The sequence below is a fragment of the Benincasa hispida genome, chromosome 12, assembly GCF_009727055.1.
Source record: "Benincasa hispida cultivar B227 chromosome 12, ASM972705v1, whole genome shotgun sequence".
In the NCBI taxonomy this organism is placed as follows: domain Eukaryota; kingdom Viridiplantae; phylum Streptophyta; class Magnoliopsida; order Cucurbitales; family Cucurbitaceae; genus Benincasa; species Benincasa hispida.
This window is the reverse complement of record NC_052360.1, coordinates 79,853,611-79,877,279: the sequence shown is the minus strand read 5'-3', so window position 1 is coordinate 79,877,279 and position 23,669 is coordinate 79,853,611. Positions and strand designations below refer to the sequence as shown.

Here is a 23,669-nt window from a genome sequence, read left to right as displayed (position 1 = left end):
ATTTTTTTATTTCTCCTTTCTTTTTTTGGATTTTTTTTTTTTTTTCATTTTGCCATGGATAATCTTGATATATGTTTCCCATTTTCTAACATGAGATCAAAGGTCAAATTCTTGATTCCCAAAAATTAATGGTCAAAACACATTACCTTTATTTTCATCCTATTTTATTGCTTAATGAATAAACAAACAAACATTTTGACATTATTAAAAAAAAAGAAAAGATAAATAAACATATTTGTTGTCCACATCAATGCCCATTGGCTTAGTTTTGGATGAGGTTTGACCCAATGTGAATATGAGTTGCATCCCACAACTTAGCTTAATAGAAATATTTTCAAGTCATTTTTAACCATCTAACATTTAATTAAAAATATATATATACACGCAAAATTCCTTATAGAATCAATCTATTCGGTTCATATTTTAAAAATAAATTATTTTGACAATGAAAAATTATAAAAATATATAACTTGATTCTATTTCACTCCATCCAAGAATCAAAGTATTATTTATTAACTTTTTCTTTATAAATCAATAAAGAACATAAAATTCGTATAAAATTGGTGATTCAAGACTCATATATGGCTCTTTTTCAAAAAAAAAAAAAAAAATCAACCTTTGGTTTTCTTTACATTTATTAACATTTTATTTATAAAATAATTAAATTTTAAGAGAGGAATTGAGTTTTCTTTTTTCTTTGTGTATGCCATTTTTAGATATCGCTAAATATAGTTTGAATAATCATATTTATAATTGTATTTATCTTGATAACTATATTTCAAGAAGTAATTACAATTAATTAGAACGAAAAAGTGAAAATAGTAGTACAAGGATAAAAATTCAATTTAAGAACTAACATAGACGAGAGAGATGTGAGTTAAGTCAAATCGATATACGAAGAAAACTTTTTATCTTTTTTGGGTGTACCACTAAAACTTTTTTTTTTTTTGGTTGATAAAGAGAATATTTCATAAGAACTCGACAAATTAAATCAAATTGACTGCAAATATATATATATATATAACCCAACTAGCTAAACTAGACCGCCTTATTGATAGATGAACAAATGAAAGACAAACTTTTAATGTGAACCTTAAACGTAGTAATAGATTTTCAAAGAAATTTTACAGATTTGTTTTAAATTTAGATTTATTTTGATGGATAGTTTGAAGAAACCATTAGAAAGAACAAGTGGGTGAGCCAATTTCCCACTAGAAGCTTATGATAAAATCTTTCATGTGTGAATATGAAGCCAAGAAGTGGACAATTGTAAGATGTTGACATAAACATGTGCATGCATGTATATTTCTCCCCTACCTTTTAAATATGTCCAATCTCTCTTTTTAATTCTTCTAAAATAATATCCAAATTAATTTTAAAAAATGGTCTCTAGAATAGATAGATTTTAAGATTCAAAGTGATTATTATCTTTTAAGAGTACATGTGAAACCATCTCTATAAAGTATATATGTTGTTGTATTTCAAAAATATAACAAAACAAAAATCTTACAAAAAAGAATTACAATATATAATTTGTCTTAAATATTTGAAAATTTTAAAATACTTTAGTATACGTTTGAGAATTATTTTGAAATGGTTAAAAATAAATTTTGGTTGGACTTAAAATCAACCATATATCTTTAATCACTTATAATCAATTTAGTGTTCAATTCCAAATTTTTAAATGCAATTTTTATATAATTAAAAATAGTTTTTTAATGATTAAAGATATTTTTTGAGTAGTTTTTGAAAATAAAAAAATTGAATTTAGAAATTTTATAATCACTTTCAAACATATCATTAAATTATTATAGATACTTTTTCTTATAATTAATAAGATTCAAATCTTCGTAATTATATTTATGAAATAATAGTTTATAAAGTTCATGAATTTTCATCATTAAATCGTTCTAATTGTAACAGAATCAGAAAAAAATCACTATAAAGAATACACTAAGCGAAGTTAATAAATATTTCTAAAAAATGTGAGAGAAGAAAAAATATATTTTTATTTATTTATTATATTTTTTAGTTCAACAAGACGTGGATATATAAAAACACTACTTTTTATTATTATTCTTCATGAGAAATTTTTAAATCTCGGCAATCTTGGAGGGGAAAAAGCATAATTCCCATTTTTCTTAAAAAAGAAACCATTGGATGCAAAATTTTAAAAAGTAAAATGGAGCATCTAAAACGTATATTCACAGATCAAAAACTACGAGATCGTCCCTTTCATTCTGGGGTGATAGAGGGATCGTACCATTCAAGCTTTTTTTTCATGCTTTTTCCGGAGGTCTGGAGGAAGCTGCGATCAATAGGATTTTCTTAATCCTCCCTTCCCAAAAGCGAAAGGAAGAACATGAAATTCTTTTTCCTTTCTTCCGCATGACCAAGATATTTGAAAAGATGATTTTAAGAAAGTGAAAAACTAAACCCTAACTCGTATGATATTCCTAAAAAAAATTTAAAAAAAACAACCACAACAAAAAAGAAGGAAAAAAACAAAATCTTTATCAGATGGTCTGTAGGGTTATATCTTTGATTAGGTCAATATTTTGAAAGTTTCCCATCCTAAGATCACATATTTTTATTATTGATTATGAAGATATGAAATGCCCAAAATGAGAGGGTGCATACTTTTGCTTTCATATTCTTTGTTGGCCAAATGTTTTGTTGGAAATGAATGGCATTGCCACAAGGCCATAATCAATGTCTCATGGATGTAGCTACTTAAATTTTATTTTTATTTTTATTTTTTCTCAAATCCCATCAACCACCACATGTATAGAGACCTTCCAATGCCTCTAAACCATGGGAACCTTTCATATATCCTAATACTGTTTCCAACTTCTTGACCTTATCCATCTATATCCCTTCAGAAAGTCCACCATATAAGTATAGTGGAATCAAACTGGAAAGATGGTCATGTTCTAGACCTAAAATTCAATTCAACATTTAGAATTTGGATTCAAAATCGGAAGGCCTGTTAAATTCAATCTTTTCGTAACTCGCATGCTTTTTAAAAAAATTCTAAGGAGATCTTCCAACATACAATTTCTCCAACCTGCACAACTTTTAGAGTTCCTATGGTTTAAACCATAGAAAAGAAAAACGTACGTTGTTGATATAGGTAGTAAGTATCAAGTCTTTAAGCTTATCTTGATCATACTTTCATATCCCTAAAATCACTCTCATTTGGATATGATCTCAATTCATTTATATATCCATCATATATCTTGACGTTTCCATCTCTATATTTATTTATTAATTTAACTATATTTTTTAATTTTTATAATGATTTAAAAAATATTTATTGATATCAATATTTTATTAAATTTTTTATAAAATTAAGACCTCAATATATTAATTGATACGGACATTTTAAACCTGCAAATACTTTGGCGTGAAATAATAATAATAATAATAATAAATAAGAGAAAGGAAGGTAGTCCAAGTCAGCCGACAACATTTCACGTGGCTGACGCGTCAGAGATAGAAGTTTTTGACATTTCCCTCGAGTTAACGTTGAAAATTGAAATCTTTAAATTTGCACCTGAAAAAGACAAATAAACTAAAACTTTTGTTTTTCCAAATAATAATAATAATAAAATATTATATTTTTTTAATAGAAAATATTATTATATAATAACAAGAGTGCTTCCACAGTCCAGGATCAATGCACCACAACAAAACAAAACACCTACATAAACAGCACAAAGACGAAACAAGTATAATCATAGAAAAAAGACAACCCAAATGGAAAAACAAACAAATCGACCAGAAGGAAAACCCCCACAAGCGGGGGAACATACAAAAACCAAAGTATCCAAGAGAAAACAAAGACAACGAAAACAAAAAAGTTAGAGAAAGCCACGGAGATCAATCCGTCAAGAAGTAGCACGCGCACGAACCATAGAGACAATAAGCTGAAACAAGGTATACGCCATTCTCGAACACCTTCCATGCAGCCGATGATTCCTCTCTTGCCAAATAAGTACATTGACGCGCACCAAAAGACTCGAAATAACTTACTTCACACACCCTCACCAAACCCCACCCGACACACCCAACAACTCCACATCCTACCCAGCAATCCAACGAGACAAACCCAACAAATGCACCACACCCTCCCAAATCTCCCTTCCAAACACACAGTCAAAAAACAAATTATTTCGAGATTCTACCCCACCCACACAAAGCAGACAGGCAACATCCACCGACTGATCCCACCTCCTCAACCAATCCCGAGTACCTAATCTATCCTTCACCGCCAGCCAAGCACAAAAAGAATGCCTCAGGACATTACTCCCAAACCAAACCAGATGAGCCCAAGACACCCTAGGACACCTAAGGACGCAAACTCTCCCACACACTAACAATAGAGAAAAGACCATTACCACTCGGAACCCAAACTCAACTATCCTCCACATTCACCCTTGGCACCACACTCTGAACCACATCTAGATGTGTATAAGAGACAGCCCTAGGACGCAAACTCTCCCACACACTAACAATAGAGAAAAGACCATTACCACTCGGAACCCAAACTCAACTATCCTCCACATTCACCCTTGGCACCACACTCTGAACCACCCTACAATTTAAAAAGTTCCCACGAAACCGAAGGTCAATGTCAATAACCATCAACAGATAAGAAGTCTGACAGTCTAGCCTCACGACGGCTATTAACATCAAAAATCACATGCTCCCCATAATTCTCCAAGATAGACCCACAGGCAGCCATAGATTGTTGAGAATCCCACATTGGAAAAACCAAGGGGACTCACACTCTTTATAGGATAGATGGGTTACTCCTCTCATTGATAGTTAGTTTTGAGATGGAACCCCATACTATCTAACTTGGTATCAAGTCATTGATCCAATAAGAAGAAATTGGACAATGTAGAATCGTCCGCCCCACCTTAGCACAAACTCTTTGAAAACTAAAAAAATAAGAAATTGAGAGAAAATAAACTTAATTTTTAAAAATTAAAAACAAAATGATTATCAAAAGATAAGTATATACCTAATCAATAACCACTCTCATATGAGTCCAAATTTATTTTACTATAGTTCCTATAAAATTGTTTGATTTTAATGTTGAAATTTATATCTAGATCTTCATAGAAATATTATTGAGTTAAAACAAAACTATTCACACCACCATAATATCTCATAGCTTTATCCCTATTGTAAGATTTTTGGCTTTATTACTGTAAGAGAAAAGACATTTTTGTTTTTCAAAAAAGAAAAAAAGAAATGTAGGGTAGGAGGAGGTGGATGCACATGGAGATAGGGATTTTGAGTCAAAGTAATGAATGTGTGGCTTTTATAAAGTATCCTATGGCACTCGTTCGATAAAAATTGAATCTTCGACTTAAGAAAAAATTGTACCTACCTAAATATATTAGAAGTTAGCACTCCAAGAAGGAAAATTCTTATAAATTAAAAAAATTTCAGAAATATTTACACTTTAAAGCAAAAAGTTCCAAAAATATTTGTATTTTTAAAAATATAAAATTTAAATATTTTTAAATATTTTTTTATATTTAAAAAGACTCCGTTTCAAGTGTTTATTCTAAACCAATTTATTATATAAACTCATTTTTTTCAAAATTCATTTTGATTGGTTGTCAAACACTAAAAATTTCTTCAAATGATTTATTTTTTAAATAATCACTTAAAAATATATTCTAAATACATCTTAAATATGATGCCACGATAATGAAAATTACTTATAATAAAAGATATACAATATAAATTTTGTAAAAATTGGGGGTTTCATACAATATTAAGACAAATTATAACTAAGAAGAAATAGCTTGAATGCAATAAATGAAATATATATACATTATTAACCATTTGGTTTTTACATTTTATTTTTAATAATGAAGTGCATAAATACTATTTTTAATTATTGATTTTTTAGATTTGTTATCGGAAGGAATCCAACTCCTTCGCAGAAGTGCGTAAGTGTGTGTACCTTCATTTTAGAAATTTATGGAAAAAATAGAAAAATAAACTAAACATGATAAATCTATCAAAATACATGTTTTTTGGGAATGAGAATAATATCCTCTTGAAGATCGTCTTCAACAAAATTTTTATTCTTGTGTCGATCTCACAGATAGACACAAACTCAAGGCTTCTTCTAATTCTCACGAACAGTCACGAATATCGAGTGAGACACTACCACTTAATTTCCTCGCTATTCTCCCGACAAGTATCAAGGATGGTAAAATCCTTATTTGGAAGGGAGAAATTTTTTTAGAAAAAACTTGAGGAAGAAGATCAAGTTTTCTTATATATGAGAGTGTGAAAGAATTGGTTGGTGGGGAGTTACAACTTCCCTCCACTAATACATAGAATAACTTCCCTTCTCATTTATTTAATATATATATATATAATTAAATAAATATTAATTAATCAACAATTAATAAATTAAATATCACATGTTTAATTTCATTTAAATCATATTCAAATAATATCCTCACACATAACTCATATTTACTTCTCTCATATAACCTACAGTTTTAATATGAATCTCATTCATATTAATTTTGACCTACAATTTTATATATCTCATTCATATACATAATATTTCAATTTCATTCAAATATTTATTTCTCTCGTATAACCTATAATTTTAATATGAATCTCATTAATGTTAAATTTAACATATAGTTTTATAGGAATCTCATTCATATAAATAATATTTTAATCTTATTTAAATATTTATCTCTCTCATAAAATAAAGTATAGTTTGAATCTTATTCAAAAATAACTTTATATCATAATGTATCTATATATATGTAAATAATTTCTTTATTTCATTTGAATAATTCAAATTAATCCAAACTTAGATGATTTTTGTTTTACCTTTAGTGAGCAAACAAGGAGGCCTAATTGGCCTACAGATTAGAAGCTCCAGTAATATGAGATTAATTAATTAAATTAATCAACATTCCCACATGTGCACTTTTCCATCGTAGATATATTTTTGTGTCCAATGATATAACCAATCAACAATAAATCGACTATTCGCGAATTGCTCATAATTACAGCTAGGTCAAAATTACCGTTTTAGTCCTATAATTATAACTAAGTCCTTAAATCCGTAGTGCCACTAGGACAAGACACTTAACATTATCCATATACTATAGACTAGTTAGGTTATTACTTGAACACGATCCACCTATATATCTATTACATACTGTTCAAGTTTTATAAAATAATCTTGGATCTTTCTACCATTATTTCAAATAACATATTAATTATGAGGTTTTAGGGCATACATCCCAATATTATCAACTTTTAGAAGTGCTTTAAAAATCAAACCAAGAATTGAAAAAAAAAAAAAAAAAAAAAAAAAGTCACATTCAGTGACAAGTTCATTTTATTTTATTTTTGTTTTGTTTGTTTATAGAAAGTATGCTAGGTTTGTGGCATTTTTTACTCATGATTTTCATATTGCATATACACACATTTGAATTCTTAGCCAATTTTCGTAAGCAATAACAAGTTTTTTAAAACTACGGTCCTGTTGATAACTATTTAGTTTTTGTGCTTTTTGTTTTTGAAAATTAAGCATATAAACACTACTCCCACCTCCAAATTTCTTCATTTGTTGTCTACTTTTTACCAATAGTTTAAAAAACAAGTCAAATTTGAAAACTAAAAAAAAGTAGGTCACATTTGGTAACCATTTTGTTTTTTATTTTTTGTTTTTAAAAATTAAGCCTATTTCCTATCCATTTCCTACCTTTGCAACTTTCTTAAGTACGATGGTTGAATTCTTAGTCAAATTTCAAAGACAAAAACAAGTATTTAAAAGTTACTTTTATAGTTTCCAAAATTTGACTTGGTTTTCTAAATCATTGGTAAATAGTAGATAACAATTAAAGAAATTTAGAGGTATAAGTAGTGTTTATAGACTTAATTTTCAAAAATAAAAACTTGAAAACCAAGTCGTCACCAAACGGGGTCATAATTTTATTCTTTTTTTTTTTTTTTTTGAAATTTGATTAAGAATTCAACCATGATACTCAACAAAAATGTAAATTATTCTAAGAAATAGGGAGGAAATATGCGTAATTAAAAAAATAAAATAAATAAAAAAAATAAAATGATTACCAAAGGAGGCTTACTTTTTTTAGTTTTCAAAATATGATTTTGATTTTGAAAACACTCCGAAAATCTAGACAATAAAACATATAGACTAATGGATGAACTTGATGTATATAGGTTTAATTTAAAAAAAAATAAAAAGAAAAGAAAAAGAAGAAAAACAAACAAACAAACAAACCAAAACAAAACATCAAATGGTTACCAAATGGGACCTTAATTTTTTTATTAAAAAAAAAAATTGTTAAGAATTCAAGTGTTTAGATAGAAATGATGAAAATCATAATAAAGAAATCCAAAGAAATATTTTTTTTTAATAAAATAAAATGAAATATCAAACCAGATTTAAAAACTACTTATTTTAGATTTCAAAATTTTACTTGAATTTGAGAAAAAAAATTATAAAAAATATACAACTATGCAAAGAAACTAATAGATGTAAGTAATGCTTATAAACTTAGTTTTCAAAAACTAAACAATTATCAAACGAGATTGACATATTTACATATTTTATCATTTGTATAATAATGTGTTGGAAACTTGAGTAAATATAAATAAATTTGAAAAGGGAAAAAATAAAAAATTATAGTTTCTTTCATACATTCAACAATAGTATATGAATGGAGTGGCGATATCGGGATATTTAGCCTAAGAGTTGGGCCCATTCTCGCTCTCTTTTTCTCTCATTAAAAAAGGATTTTTTTTAGAAAAATGGAAAATATTTTTTAAACAATATGCATGACATTAAATTTTCATTGATATGTCGACTGGTCTCTTAGTATTTCCATGTTTTAATGGATTCAACATGAAAATAAGAAGTGAACTGATATTTTAATTTTATTATAATAAAATTATGAGACTCGAAAAGATAAGTAACAAAAATATCACTAATAGGAATATAATATAAATAGTAAACTTGTTTAAAAAATATACTATATTTGTTTTCTATTTTTAATTTTTTTAATAATTTTTGTAATTATTGATCGACATCAATATTTTATCTATATTTTCATTCATTTTTTTATAAAATTGAGAGTATAAATTCTCAACTACATTGATATTGACATTTTAAACCTTGGGAGCATCTGAGTTATTTTACGAGTTTGCTTAATTGAAAAGACAAAATTCTTTTGTTAAAAAATGCCAAAAATATTTCAGATTCTTTCAAACCTTTCTCTTGTCACTTTTGCCTTTTCAATCAATAGAGTGATTCACCCTGTCTTTTCAATATTGAGGCTGAAGTTAAAAAAATAAAAACGAAATATATTAAGTTAAATTGTAATTTAAATTAAACTTTTAAAAATTGGTAAATTTCCATAAACTACGTTTACAACGATTGAAAAGTAATTAATCAGTAGTAATATAGAAACTGGGTCACGATTGATTACTTTTGTTGTTGTTTATTTGTTTTCTATAACCATAAATCGTAATGAAATGTGTGATATGTTTTAAAATTTGTAATCAAATTTGATTGATAAATAAAAGGTATTCAATCTGATTGTAGTAGAAAATTACATGGGACCCACTACTTTTACTGTTATTGTTTTCGTTATTGTTACATATATCTCTATGGTAACAATATGAAAGATATCAATTTGTCAGATTTATTATTATTTTTTACTATTCTTATTACTATTACCATTACCATTAGGATCAAATAGTAACGATAATAGTAAAATGTGACAGATTCATAGTTTTAAGTAAACATGATGAAAAACAATCCAATATAGGAAGATAGTAAAATATTGATGATTACTCAATATTTTATAATTAATTAATGTAGTAACTCAATAACATGTTATATGAATTGAAATATCCTTTATCGTTCTCATTTTCTTATTCAAATTTTTATATTTGACAATAGGTTTATTTACGAAGGTCCCTATAGTTTGGAAAAAAATTAGAATTTAGTCCCTATAATTTTAAATGTTAGAATTTATTCTTTATGATCTGATAAAACCTCATAAATAGTCCCTACAATAAATCCTAATTATAAATCATAACGATTAAATTCTAATTATAAACTATAATGACTAAATTCTAACTTTTTCAAATTATAGCAACCAAATTTGTAATTTAATTTTTAAAAATTAAATACTTAAATTAAAATTTAAAAGGTATAATTTTAAAAAATATAATCTGAATTCAAATTTCAATTTTAAAAAATGACACATAATCTTGTTATAAATACTTTACAAAAATAATAACTTTCAAACAAAATCTACAGTTGATGATTTTATTTTATTTTTAAGTTACATTTTTGTAACAAAATAATCCACGTGGGGAAGAAAAAAGATTATTCATCCAAATGTGTAAAAAAAGCAAAAATCATGCATAAACACAAAAGGCTAACTTGATTATCGTTCTTATAAATATGTCTAACAAAATTAATGGATAAAATAAAAAAAATGCTAACTTTTATTAAGTATATCAATATCGATATAGATTACTGACATGAATATGAATATAAATCTACGATTATGAAAGATAAAATTATAACAAAATATGTTAAGTTTTTAATTATGGATGTCGATATAGATTATTGATATCATTAATATCTTATCGATATAGATTACTGATACTAAAATACTGATATGGATATGAGAATGAATTTAGATTTTTTAAAAAAAATGTAAATGATGGAAAATTAATTTTAAAAAATTGTGTGGGTTCAACATAATAATCAAAGGAAATTTGGTTGAAGATCTATTGGGGAGTGAGATTACAGGTTTAGAAATGGAACCCAAACTTTGATTCTCATTATAAAGATCGATAAACATTATCAGTCGTAATAAAAAATTTTTATTCCCATTGATTGATTATGATTATTGGTACATAAGCATGGCCTTAGTTGCTATTTGCAAGCACTGATTTAACCCTTTTTTTTTACAATTGTGTATTTTTTTCTATCTGATTATAGTACAAAAATTGAAAGAATGTGGGTTGAACCTCTAATTACCTCAAAAGAGGAAGTGCATATCAACTACTACTAAATAAAGCTTATTTTGACAATTTATTTAATATAATGTTACAATTTATAATAAAAAAAGTCAATGTGTTATATATGGATAAGTAGTACTTTTTTTAATATATAACAAGAAAAAAATGCAATTTTCATTAAATATTTAGTACATACAAAACAATTCCACTATTGGAATCAATAGAGGACCAAGTGAAAGTGAAAGATTCTTGCTTTCTTAATATAGTGAGTGTTTAAGACTTTTGTAAAATTGTTTTGCATTATATGCATTGATATTTAACATATAAAGGGAAAAATGAAAGCTACATTTTTTTTCTATAATATTCGACTTTGGAGTAAGATTAAAGACCAAAAATTAAATTTATTATATACATATATATGAAAAGTAGAAAAATTCAAACTTCTAACTTTTCACACGTACATACATATAAATGAAAGCTTTAATTAACGACTTTTAGAATGATAATAAATGAGTTTGCTATAAATCTATGTTTAGATATGATAATTTTACATAAATATTATTTCTCCAAAATGTGGGAGTAAATCCTTTGGTTTAGAAATTTGTCATTTTCATGTAAAAAATACAAATTTAGTCTAAGAATAATTTATTTATTTATTTAATATGGCACGTCCCCTCATGCGTAATTGCTTGTCTGTATAAGTACGCCACGCATTCTATGGATTTTTTTAATTTTTTAATATTTTTGTAAGTATTTATTTCAAAACTTTTTTCAAGTATTTATAAGATATTCAAAGTTCATTTTTACGTGGTTGAATATTTCTTCTTCAAAGTTTATTTATTAACTTATTTTGAATAATTTTTTTAACTTAATTTGAATTAAATTTTAAATTTATGATTATCAACAAAATTGACTATTTACTTTTACAAATTAAGGAAATAATTTACATAAAAAAGATGCCTAACATATATATTAAACTTTTTCCTTTTATATATACCTCAAAATATGTTTATTTTGCAAATATAGATTAAACAACACAATTAAGAACATGTTTGGATTGACTTGAGAAAAAAATATTTTTTTAAAAACAATCTTTTTTATTTAAACACTTTTAATAAAAATGGATTAAAAAAGACTTAAAAATCGATTTTAAGTAGCTATCAAACACTTTAATTTCTTTCCAAATGACTCATTTTTTAAATTAAACATTTGAAAATTTATTATAAATATACTTTAAATCGTTAAAGATTATTTTAAGAAGATAAAAACAAATATTAGGCTCTGTTTATTAAATTAAGATTTTGATTTATGTTTTTCTTGACTTTTTAAATCTATCCTTTTTTCTTTATCTTAATTTTTCTCTTTATTATCTTGATATATTAAACACAATATGTTCTTGCAAAATAGTCTTTTTTTTTTTTTTTTCTCTTTTTCTTCTTATTATTAGTGTCTCTCTCTTTTAACTCTTTTGAATGGTGGGAATTACTTAAATAATGTAGTCAACTAAGACAGCTTGCTTGAGAGATTTGTTCAATGTATCTAGTTGAATGTCTATTTTAATAGATAAAATTTTATTATAAAAAAATAATCATTTTACCACATTTTTTAGGATTAATTTAAAGACTAAGCCCATAAGGAAAAGTAAATAAATAAATAGGAAAGAAAAGCCTCGGAATCATCCATTAAAGTTTTAAGATTATTGATATTCAAACATTCAATTAATTAATGTTTTTATGTATGGTATTTGTAGATTGAATTGGGTTGAGTTAAAATATTTTTTAAGACTCAATTCAATTATTCGGATGGTAAACTTCTTTAACAAACATAACTCTTATTAAATAATGAACTTAACCTAATTCAACCATATAATATTTAGATTGCGTTGATTTACGTTATTCTGTCATCATTTAAATGTTTGTTTTAAAAGAAAGTAATTCGTTACTACGTAAAAGAATTTGTTTAATTATTTTCACATATTGAAATAAATCTACAAATCAATTTTAGTTGTATCATGAATAACATATTTTCATGAAGGCAGTTCCTAAATCTAGCATGAAAGCAGACAACGAGAAAAAAGAAGTAACTCAATTATATCGTTCTGTGTTAAAAAATTATTTTAAATAATTGAAGGATAATAAATAATATAAAAAATAATAAAATTAAGTAAATTAAAATAAATATATTATATACATTACATTGGAAGTAAAAAAAATACCTTTACTATTATTAATAAGTTAGGTTAGTTCGGATTATTTTTGGTGAACCCATGAATAACTCAACTCATAAAGTTTTCATTTATTTGAACTCACTCAACACAAATGAATTAATAACTTAACCTAAGCTGTACAAATTGGATTATATTGATAAGATTTTTCGAATCATCAAATTTTTTTGAACGCATCTAATTTTATGATGTTGATATACAAACGTCAATCTATTTAAAACACTTCCTAGCAGTCACAATCATTCAAATATTTATAGTAAAAAGAAATGAAAAAAAGGGTAAGAAAACATTAATGTATCAATTCTTCGATAAAATTTTATGATTAAATCAGCAATTATATGAAAAGATAACATGAGATTTTATACTATTGTTGTATAATTTATTTGGTAATAGAAAAATAACTCCAACAAACATAATTGCCTCTTCTTTGTCTCTAGGTGAAATCTTTAAATATATATATATATATATATATAATAAAATCATAGTTACTAATGAAAGCTTCCCTCCATTGTAAGAATAGACTCAAATGTTGTCACCAAGCTAAAATCTAAGAAAATGATAGTGACAGTCCTTTTTAGAAATCATAATCTATTTGACATTGTTTTCATGTCACAATATTTAGTAAAATGGGGCTTCTTAACTTTATTTGGCACTTGTGAAATTATTTTAAAAGCTTTAAACATTATTCTGATATATTAAATTATGTAAAATGCACACATAATACAAAAAATGGAATTTGCTCTTAAAACAATACAAATTTTGCAATATAAGAGCAAAATTATAACATACTACATTTTATATAATTTACCCAATCATATGTATAGTTTTGATTTAGGCTATAAGGACAATGCTTGTAGAATAACTTCAACCTAAATTAGTAGACCCATTGGATAGTTGGTACGTTTTCGTTAGTAGTATTTCAACTTATTGCGTAATTTTTTTAGTTAACATTGTTGATATTAAATTGAAAATTTGACGATTGTCCTTTTAAAAATTTAAATTTGTAAATCTGAAATATAAGAAATTCATTATAAATTGAAAAATACAATTAATATATACGTTAACATAAATAAAATATAGGTACAATTTAAATTGGAAAAGTGCAAATTGAATTTTTATAAGTTTAAAATTTTAATAAACGCAATCACCAAACTTTCAGAGTTGAATTTATAATTTAACCCAAAGTTTATATTTTTATATTTTTTATGGGATTTTTTTTTAACAAAGAAAATAAATAAAATGAAGTGACAATTGCCTTCAGGTCCTAAAGGCTAAAGCTAATGCTTTCAATTTGATCTATGGTCAAAAAGTTTTTAATCCATCTCTATAATTGGATTAAATTTAAAAAAACATTAATTAACTATGTTTCCCCACTAGAAAACCTACCTATTTTTATTTATTATCATATAAAAAATATATTGTTGTAAAATTGAGGAGCACAACGGGAACACGGATATGGAGAAAATATAATATAATAATAATAAATATATATATTATTATATAATTACTAAAATCATAAAATAACTAAAATTATAAATTTGAATAATAGGAAAATTAATGGAATTTTTTAAATGGATTTCTCACAATGTGCATTCTTTTGAGATCCACCAAATGTCACAGTGGCAAGTAGGATGTAGACTTACATGGACACCAAGCACAAATTATTATAAGACACATGGACAATATGAAAAATGACATAGTTTTTAGGACACTACGCATTAGGCATCTATTTTTATGATATTTATAATACCCCTAGATGCATATACATACATATATATATATATATATATAAAATATGTCTCGTTAAAACCTTACTAGGAAAGTCCCTAGTAAAGGAAAAAGAGTACATATTTCGTATAATACATACTCCTAAAAGAATACAATATATTTATTCCCCTCACAAAAACATCATTTAAGATCTCTGAGTCGCCGCATTCTAATGTTGTACACTGATTTTTCAAAAGTTGCAGTTGGTACTGTCTTTGTAAATAAGTCTGCCAAGTTATCCTTCGAACAAATTTGTTGAACACTGATGTCGTCATTTTCTTCAAGATCATGATTATAGAAAAGCTTCAGTGAAATATGCTTTGTTCTATCTTCTTTAATATACCCTCATTTGATTTGGGCTATGCAAGCTATATTGTCTTTATATAATATTGTTGGAAGATTTTTATTAGAAGACAAGTCACATGTTTCACGAATGTGCTGAGTTATTGACCTTAGCCATACACATTCTTGACTAGCCTCGTGAATTACAAGAATTTCAGCATGATTTGAGGAAGTGACCATTATGGTCTGTTTCAACGATCGCCATGATATAGTAGTTCATCCACATGTGAACAGATAAGCTGTTTGAGATCTAGTTTTATGTCCATCAAATAAATATCCAGAATTTGCATAACTAACTAAATCAAGATTTAATTTATTTGAATAAAACAAACCTATATAGATTGTTCCTCGGAGATAAGGGAATATATGCTTAATTCCGTTCCAATGTCTTTTTGTAGAAGAAAAACTATATCTAGCTAATAAATTTACTGAAAATGCAATATCTGTATTATTAGCAAGATACATAAGTGCACCAATTGCACTAAGATATTGTATTTCACAACCAAAAAGTTCTTCATTATCTTCTCGAGGTCAAAATATATCTTTCTTTATATCCAGGGAATGAGCTTCCATTGAAATATTTAATGGATGTGTTTTGTCCATATAAAATCTTTTCAAAAATTTTTCTTGTATAAGTTGACTGATGAATAAATATCCACATGCTCAATTAGCAAACCAAGGCAAAATTTTGTTTTTCCGAGATTTTTCATCTCAAATTCTTTCTTAAGATATTCTATTACCTTTGAAAGTTCTTCAAAAGTTCTAATTATATTTAAGTTATCAACATATACAGTTATAATAACAAATCATGATTGTGACTTCTTTATAAAAACACGAATATATTAGATTATTTTGATATCCTTCTTTCAATAAATATCCACTCAGGTGATTGTACTATATTCGTCTTGATTGTTTCAATCCATATAGTGATCTCTGTAACTTTATTGAATACTATTTCCGGGAATTTGATGTATATGTTTTAGGTCCCTTAAATCTTTTTGGGATTCTCATATAAATATCATTATCAAGAGATCCATATAAATATGTTGTGACTACATCCATAAGATGCATATCCAGACTTTTATACACAGTCAAGCCAATTAAATACCTTAATGTAATGCATCTACCACTAGAGAATATGTTTCCTTATAATCAATACTAGGTCTTTTGTGAAAAATCTTGTGCAACTAGTCTTGCTTTGTATCATGACCTCATTATTTTTATTTCTTTCTCTCACAACCATTTGCATCCCACAAGTTTGACACCTTCTGGTGTTCAAACTACTAGTCCAAAAACCTGCCGTTTTAAAAGTGAGTTTAATTTTGTCTCGATTGCTTCTTTCCACTGAAGTCAATCTCTTATATGTCTACATTCTTCAACAGATTTTGATTCAGGATCCTCATTTTCAGATATAATATCAAGAGCAACATTATACGCAAAAATGTTGTCAATAACTACATTAGTTCGATTCCATATTTTTCTTGTTATGACATAATTTATTGAAATCTCATTATTATCTTTAGGTATTTCACTTTCCTCACTAGTCATGTTGAGGATTTCTTCATGGGTATTTACATCTTCAATCAAGTATTTTTTACTATTAATTATTTTTTGTTTTCGAGGATTTTTATATTTGGAATCGAGGAGCACAATAGAAACACAGATATGAAGAAAATATAATATAATAATATATTTATATACTAATAATAAATAAATATATTATTATATAAAATAAAATAACTACAGTCATAAAATAACTAAAATTATAAATTTGGATGATATGAAAATTAATGGAATTTTGAAGTGGATTTCTCACCAATGTGTAGTCTTTTGAGATCCACAAAATGCTACTATTTATAGGCAAAGAAGCAAGTAGGATGTGGACTTACATAGACACTAAACATAAATTATTACAAGACACATGAACAATATGAAAAATAACACATGACTTTTAGGACATTAAGCATTGGACATTTATTTTTACGATATTTACAATATATATCAAATTCAACCATAAACAACAAATTAAAACTTTTAAAACCATGTGAATGTAAACCATACAAAATATCTAAACTCACTCAAACCAAATTTGTAGCTAAAGCTTTTCTAATACTAATTGTGGTAAAGCTTTTCTAATATTAACTATGGTAAAATTATGCAAAGTATATATAAATTTTGGGATAAGTTTCAATTATGCCATTGTTTCAATTTTACACTCTTCGAAATTTGTTCCAAGATTTTTTTTTTTTTGGGTTTAAATAAAGGATGAAAATCGGCATGAGTGTAGCTTACTTCATATACCTAACAACTATATATAAAATTAAAGATGTGTTTGTAATACATTTTTAAGTATTTAATCTAAAATTTAAGTCATTTTGGAAGAAATTTGAGTGTTTGACAACTATTCAAAATAGTTTTTCAAGTGTATCTTAATCCGTTTTTATCAAAAGTGTTTAAATAAAATTGAATTTTTCGAAAACCAATTTTTTCTCAAGTTAATCCAAATGGGCTCTAAAATCATTGTTACTATTCATTTCGTATATGATAAACATGTTAAATGATATTACACGTCTTTTAATTTTTGCATATTAACTGTCCCATTGAATCATCTTATTTCAACAAACAAGATAATTTTTTTTAAACAAATTTGAAAGTTCAAAGTTAAAACTAAAATTTTTCAAAATTTGATGGAAAAATTTGAAAACCCATAACTATTCCTCTTGAAATACGATGCTTACATAGTCAACATTTAGATTCGACTCTACCCAATCTTTTCCAATTTACCCCCAACATTATCTACATGTTGGATTATTGTAGAGTGATTTTTGAATATCAAACCTACCTCTCCATATGATAATTTTAATATAGGTAATTTCTCCTATTTTACAAAATTAAAGGATATTATTTATAATTTAATTAATAAAAAAGAAAAAAAATGATAAATGCAAAATTGGAATTTGGGTTGAGAACAGTTGAGAAGATGAAGTCAGGCACATGTATTATGGATAGCGATCCCAATCTTTTTTTCTTTCACATTTCTCAATCTTTCTCTCTCTTTTTTTTAATTCCAATATTCTTTTTTTTTCCCTTCATAATTTAATGAATTTATGAACGAAGAACATCATCAACAACAACAACAACAACATGCTCTTCTCTGATACGCCAAATTGGTTACAGCTGTTTCCACGATTTCTCTCTCTCTCTCCATCGCTTTTTTCCTTCCACTCTCCACTATTTCTCTATTCTTTTCCAACCCAATAGTGACATTCAAAACTCGAGATCAGAGTAAAATTTCCCTTTCTCAATTGGGTATTTCCAAAACTTTTCACCTCAATTTTATCGCTTCATTCTCTTTTTCTGTTCTTGTTTCTTCTGAAATTCAAAAGGGTTGGTAGTATTACCCCTTACCCATCTCTTTCTTTATTTGATTTAATCCATTATTGAACTGTTTGGTATTTTAGAAGAAAATTGAACAAAACCCCTTCTCCTCCCCCTTAAATTTCTCCGTCTATTTCGTGAGAAATAATGCAGATTTCAGCGAAGGAAAAGGGTTTATTATAAATTTCTGTTCCTGATTCCAGTGAGAGAGTGAGGGAAATAGGGTGTTTCCTTTTCTGGGTTTGGTTTATTTTAGGGTTTGTGTGGCAGTCTCGTGATCTGTGAAGTCTTCTACGTGACATTCAAGACTTTTGTTGCTATGGGGATTGGGTTTTTTTCTTGTTTTTTAATAGCTTCTTGTTAGATCTCTAAAAACATTCATCCTTTCACATTTAGAAAGAGAATTAGAGGGAAAGTGAAGGGGAATTGGATTGGAAGTGGGATTTGAGTTTAGGGGAAATGTTGCTGTTCTTATTCTTCTTCAGGAATTTTGGCTGCTTTGCTTTCTATGGAGCACTGCAGTACTGTTTCTACTTAGCTACTAATCACAAGGTAAGTAGAAATCAAGTCATTGTAGTTTGTTTTTTTCTTTTGTTTTCTTTCTTTCTTTTTGGGATTGGTTTATCTTTATTGCTGATTTCTTTTGGTATGAGTCTTCATTCCTCATGAATGCTTTTTGTGGGTTGGTTGCTCTTTTGGTTTCTGCTTTACTTGTTGGAAGTATTAGGTGGGTTTGTGTTCATGACTGTGAATTTAGCTCTTTTTGCTTCAATGAGTTCTCTGAGATGATAAAAATTAATGGGGTCACCCATGTGTTTGCTTTGCTTGATGTTCTTCCCAACTGAATTTGTTTGTGTTTTATACTTTTTCTTTGTTTTTCATCAAATTCTCTGTAGTTGTTAAGTGGCAGTAACTTTAGAAGTTTGGAATCAGGAAGAGAAGCTGAATTCCAGACAGGAGATTCTCAGTTATTGGAAAATTTTGAAAGCTAAGCTCCATTGACAACAGTTATGTTTTTTGTTTTATGTTTTTAAAAAGTAGAGTTCTTTGGTTTAAAGTTTCTTTGTTTTGTTTTTCAACTTTTCTGAGACACTTTTTTGAATACTTTAGTTACTAAGATTTGGCTAGGATTTTGTTTTTAAAACGTTTTCTAAAAGTGAATTACAAAATGAAGTTATTGTGAGTAACAAGCTAAAAGTAAAAAACTGAAAATGAATAGTTTGTGTGAGTAAACTAAAACTTGAAGATTGGACATAGCTATTTATATCCTTATTTTTCCTTTGCTCCATCTTCCGCGTTAAATGCTTTTTTAAGTATTGAATAATTACTCTTTTCCTTCTTGTACTTTATCATAAGTGAATAGTGAAGCAAAAAGAAAAAGGTGGACAGATCAATATCAATTCTTTAGGACTGTCTACATTATAGGACACACATATTTTTGTACTTGTATAAGAACCCTGATGAAGCAGAGCAATACAGGATTATTTTTTTTTCCCTTTTTTGATTGTGTTATTCAGTTTACAAATGGTATCTTAGAAACCGCAGAAATGCCAGAAAGTATAAAATTCAATACAACATCTCACCAAGGGATGAGAGTTGATTTTTAAAAGGCAAAGTAGTTTAACCAAAACCAATTTGGGATATGGTCCATTTTGATCTTAAACTAGAAGTCAATTTAATATGCCTTTTTTCTTCCCCTTCTACAAGTGTTCGCCTCATTGTATTTGAGGTTTGGACTCGAGAATCTCCATGTTAAACAGGCTGTTTAATTCTCCAAATATGATTATTTATGGGTTAAAGCATCTTACTTTCCTAGTGCTAAAGCATTTTTTATTCTCTACCGGCATAGTTATGTCGTGATTCAAACATAATAAAAAAACCTGGTTTGGGAAAGTTCATCGTTATTTCTAAATTAGTTTCATTCGATAGATCATGTTCGAGTTTTTAACAGATATATGTTTGATGTTGAAGATATCTCTGTCATGCTTAATTGATCAGTAGATTGAAGTTTTCCCTTTTGATTCATGTTCTGAGTTGAACTTTGATGGGCAGTTCTTGTTTTTCCTGTCTTTTGTATGTCATCTAAATCCCAAATAATGCCAAATTCGTTACAGAAACAAGGACTACCAAGCAATTTGTAAGTTGTTTTTGTTTCTGATGATTGTTTTTCTGTTGGTTTAGGATACTTGAGCCTGTCGAAATATAAACGATCTGTATCAAATGGACAAAAAATTGTGAGGAAAATGGATCCTCAGGCGTTTATTAGGTTGTCAATTGGATCGTTGGGATTGAGAATCCCAGGAACTTCTCTAAACTCTACAAAACCTGGAGTCAATGCTTTCTCTTCTCCGTGTTCGTGTGAAATTCGTCTTCGGGGTTTCCCTGTGCAGACATCTTCAATCCCGCTAGTCCCATCTCCTGAAGCAATACCTGACTCTCATAGCATTGTCTCAAGCTTCTATCTTGAAGAGTCTGATCTGAAAGCATTACTGGCACCTGGCTGCTTCTACAACACTCATGCCTGTCTTGAAATATCTGTCTTCTCTGGAAGGAAGGGATCCCACTGTGGTGTTGGCATCAAAAGGCAGCTGATCGGGACGTTTAAACTGGACGTTGGTCCCGAATGGGGTGATGGGAAGCCAGTCATTCTTTTCAATGGGTGGATAGGCATTGGCAAAAGCAAGAATGAAAATGGAAGACATGGAGCAGAGCTTCATTTGAGAGTGAAACTAGATCCTGATCCAAGATATGTTTTTCAGTTTGAAGATGTTACTAGATTAAGCCCGCAAATCGTCCAGCTTCAAGGCTCGATTAAACAACCGATCTTTAGCTGCAAATTTAGTCGAGACAGGTGATGCAACTCACACAAAACTAGAACTATCTTTCCTCTGTTAAAAGTTCTTTTCTGGAACTCTGCTTTGTTTTTCTTCATCTGGACTCAATCTTTGACAGTTGAAATAAACTAATAGGGTATCCCAGGCGGATTCATTGAGCAACTATTGGTCAGGTCCTGGTGATGGCTCAGATCTCGAGGTCGAGCGAAGAGAAAGAAAAGGCTGGAAGGTGAAGATACATGATCTTTCTGGCTCGGCTGTTGCAGCAGCCTTCATAACTACTCCCTTTGTGCCATCAACAGGTTGCGATTGGGTTGCCAGGTCGAACCCCGGGTCCTGGCTGATTGTTCGTCCCGATGTTTGCATACCTGAAAGTTGGCAGCCATGGGGAAAGCTCGAGGCGTGGCGCGAGCGTGGGATTAGAGACACTGTCTGCTGTCGCTTTCACCTTCTCTCCGAAGCCCAAGAGGGAGGGGAACTTCTCATGTCTGAGATCCATATCAATGCCGAGAAAGGTGGGGAGTTTTTCATAGACACTGACAAACAGTTGCGAGCAGCAACAAGTCCAATACCAAGCCCGCAGAGCAGCGGAGACTTTGCAGCATTAGGCCAAGTGGTTGGAGGTTTTGTCATGAGTTGCAGAGTACAAGGAGAAGGAAAAAGCAGTAAGCCAATGGTTCAACTTGCAATGCGACATGTGACATGTATAGAAGATGCTGCCATTTTCATGGCGCTTGCAGCTGCAGTTGATCTCAGCATCGAGGCATGTAGGCCGTTCCGAAGGAAGATTAGGAGAGCGCCTCGGCATTCTTAGGGAGAAAAAGGAAAGGAAAAGGAAAAAAAAAAAAAAAAAGAAAGAAAGAAGTGCTTTTAAGGTAAAATTGATGTGTAGAAAAACATAAACAAAGATGGGCATACATCTGTATGAATTTATCTCTCAAGGCTATAAAATTTGGCATTTTGTACAGCATAAGGTGATGTCCCTTATCTTACCTTTCTAGGCTCCATCATATTCTTTGTTATCTTTGTAGACCCAATATAATTTACCTTATTCTTTTCAATTCCCAAGACATAAGAGTATTTGGGAGGAAGGAAAAAGAAAGCCAAAACTCCACCTTTCCTCTTCATCAAGGGAAGTTTGGTTCAGAAGGAAAAGTAAACGTCATCAATGGAAATTCACTAAATATATATATTTTTGAAAAAATAGTTGTATTGTATTAACTTGTTCTAAAAAGAAAAAGAAAAGCTACATTTTTTTTTTGAGTAGTTATCGATTGATGTTTATATAGGAAAACAAGCCCTTGTTCTACAGAGAAAAACCTGGGTTCAACTCACCAATCACCATTCACCACCTAATCCTCAGGGTCATATTTCTTTCAAGTTGCATTAGTTCTTGAATTGTTTTGGGTTATCTACTCTTTAAGTTCACGAGATTAGTTGCTATGTTGTCTATGTTATTTTTAATTGACAATTTAACCCCTATAATTTAAACACTGCTTTTAAAATTCTTGGAAGATATTGAAGTTATATAATGGAAGAAACTTTATTATAATTTAACAAGAAACAAATAGGTGACAATTAAATAATAATATCTATGCCAACGTTGGCTTTTATCACTATCATTTTTAATAATTGTGATGAGTGATCTAAGTCACACGTACAACAACCAATTTCACCAAAGTCACTTAACTCAACCACATTTGATTGTTTAAAGAAATAATAACAATATTAAAAAATTATAATATCTTGAATTAACAATAGTAACCGTCAAAATAAGCATAGTTCATCTTATATAAAACATATTTTCAATTAAGAGGTGAAAGGTTTTGATTCTCCACTCACCCACACGCACACACCATATGCCAAAGGAATTGAAATCATTCCTTCCACTTTTTTCACGTGCAACAAACAATGCCACTAGGCCTACCCATGGTCATTGACTTTTGATTAATAATTATTATCACCTTTATTATATTTACCGAACTCTCTTATTAATCATCTTTAATGCTTACTTAGAACTCATTCAACAAGTAAATGTGCTTGATTTCTATTGTATA

The 23,669-nt window shown here is 28.2% G+C and overlaps 1 protein-coding gene across 2 annotated transcripts; it reads left to right on the top strand.

Annotated features, from left to right (window-relative positions):
• The first annotated feature begins 18,508 nt into the window (after positions 1-18,508).
• On the top strand, positions 18,509-22,585 carry LOC120067041. Of its 2 annotated transcripts, none has more exons than XM_039018417.1 (3): positions 18,509-18,709; positions 20,960-21,629; positions 21,748-22,585. In XM_039018417.1, the coding sequence occupies exons 2-3, from the start codon at positions 21,022-21,024 to the stop codon at positions 22,424-22,426; spliced, it is 1,287 nt and encodes a 428-aa protein (XP_038874345.1). In that variant the 5' UTR covers positions 18,509-18,709; positions 20,960-21,021; the 3' UTR covers positions 22,427-22,585. The 2 variants fall into 2 exon arrangements, with proteins under 2 accessions (XP_038874345.1, XP_038874344.1); XM_039018416.1 differs by having other exon boundaries at positions 18,511-19,330.
• Positions 22,586-23,669: the final 1,084 nt, after the last annotated feature.

Coding starts and splice junctions, on each gene's coding strand:
- LOC120067041 (XM_039018417.1), top strand. CDS start 21,022: ATGGATCCTCAGGCGTTTATTAGGTTGTCAATTGGATCGTTGGGATTG. Junction 21,630..21,747: donor TGCAAATTTAGTCGAGACAG/GTGATGCAACTC, acceptor ATAAACTAATAG/GGTATCCCAGGCGGATTCAT.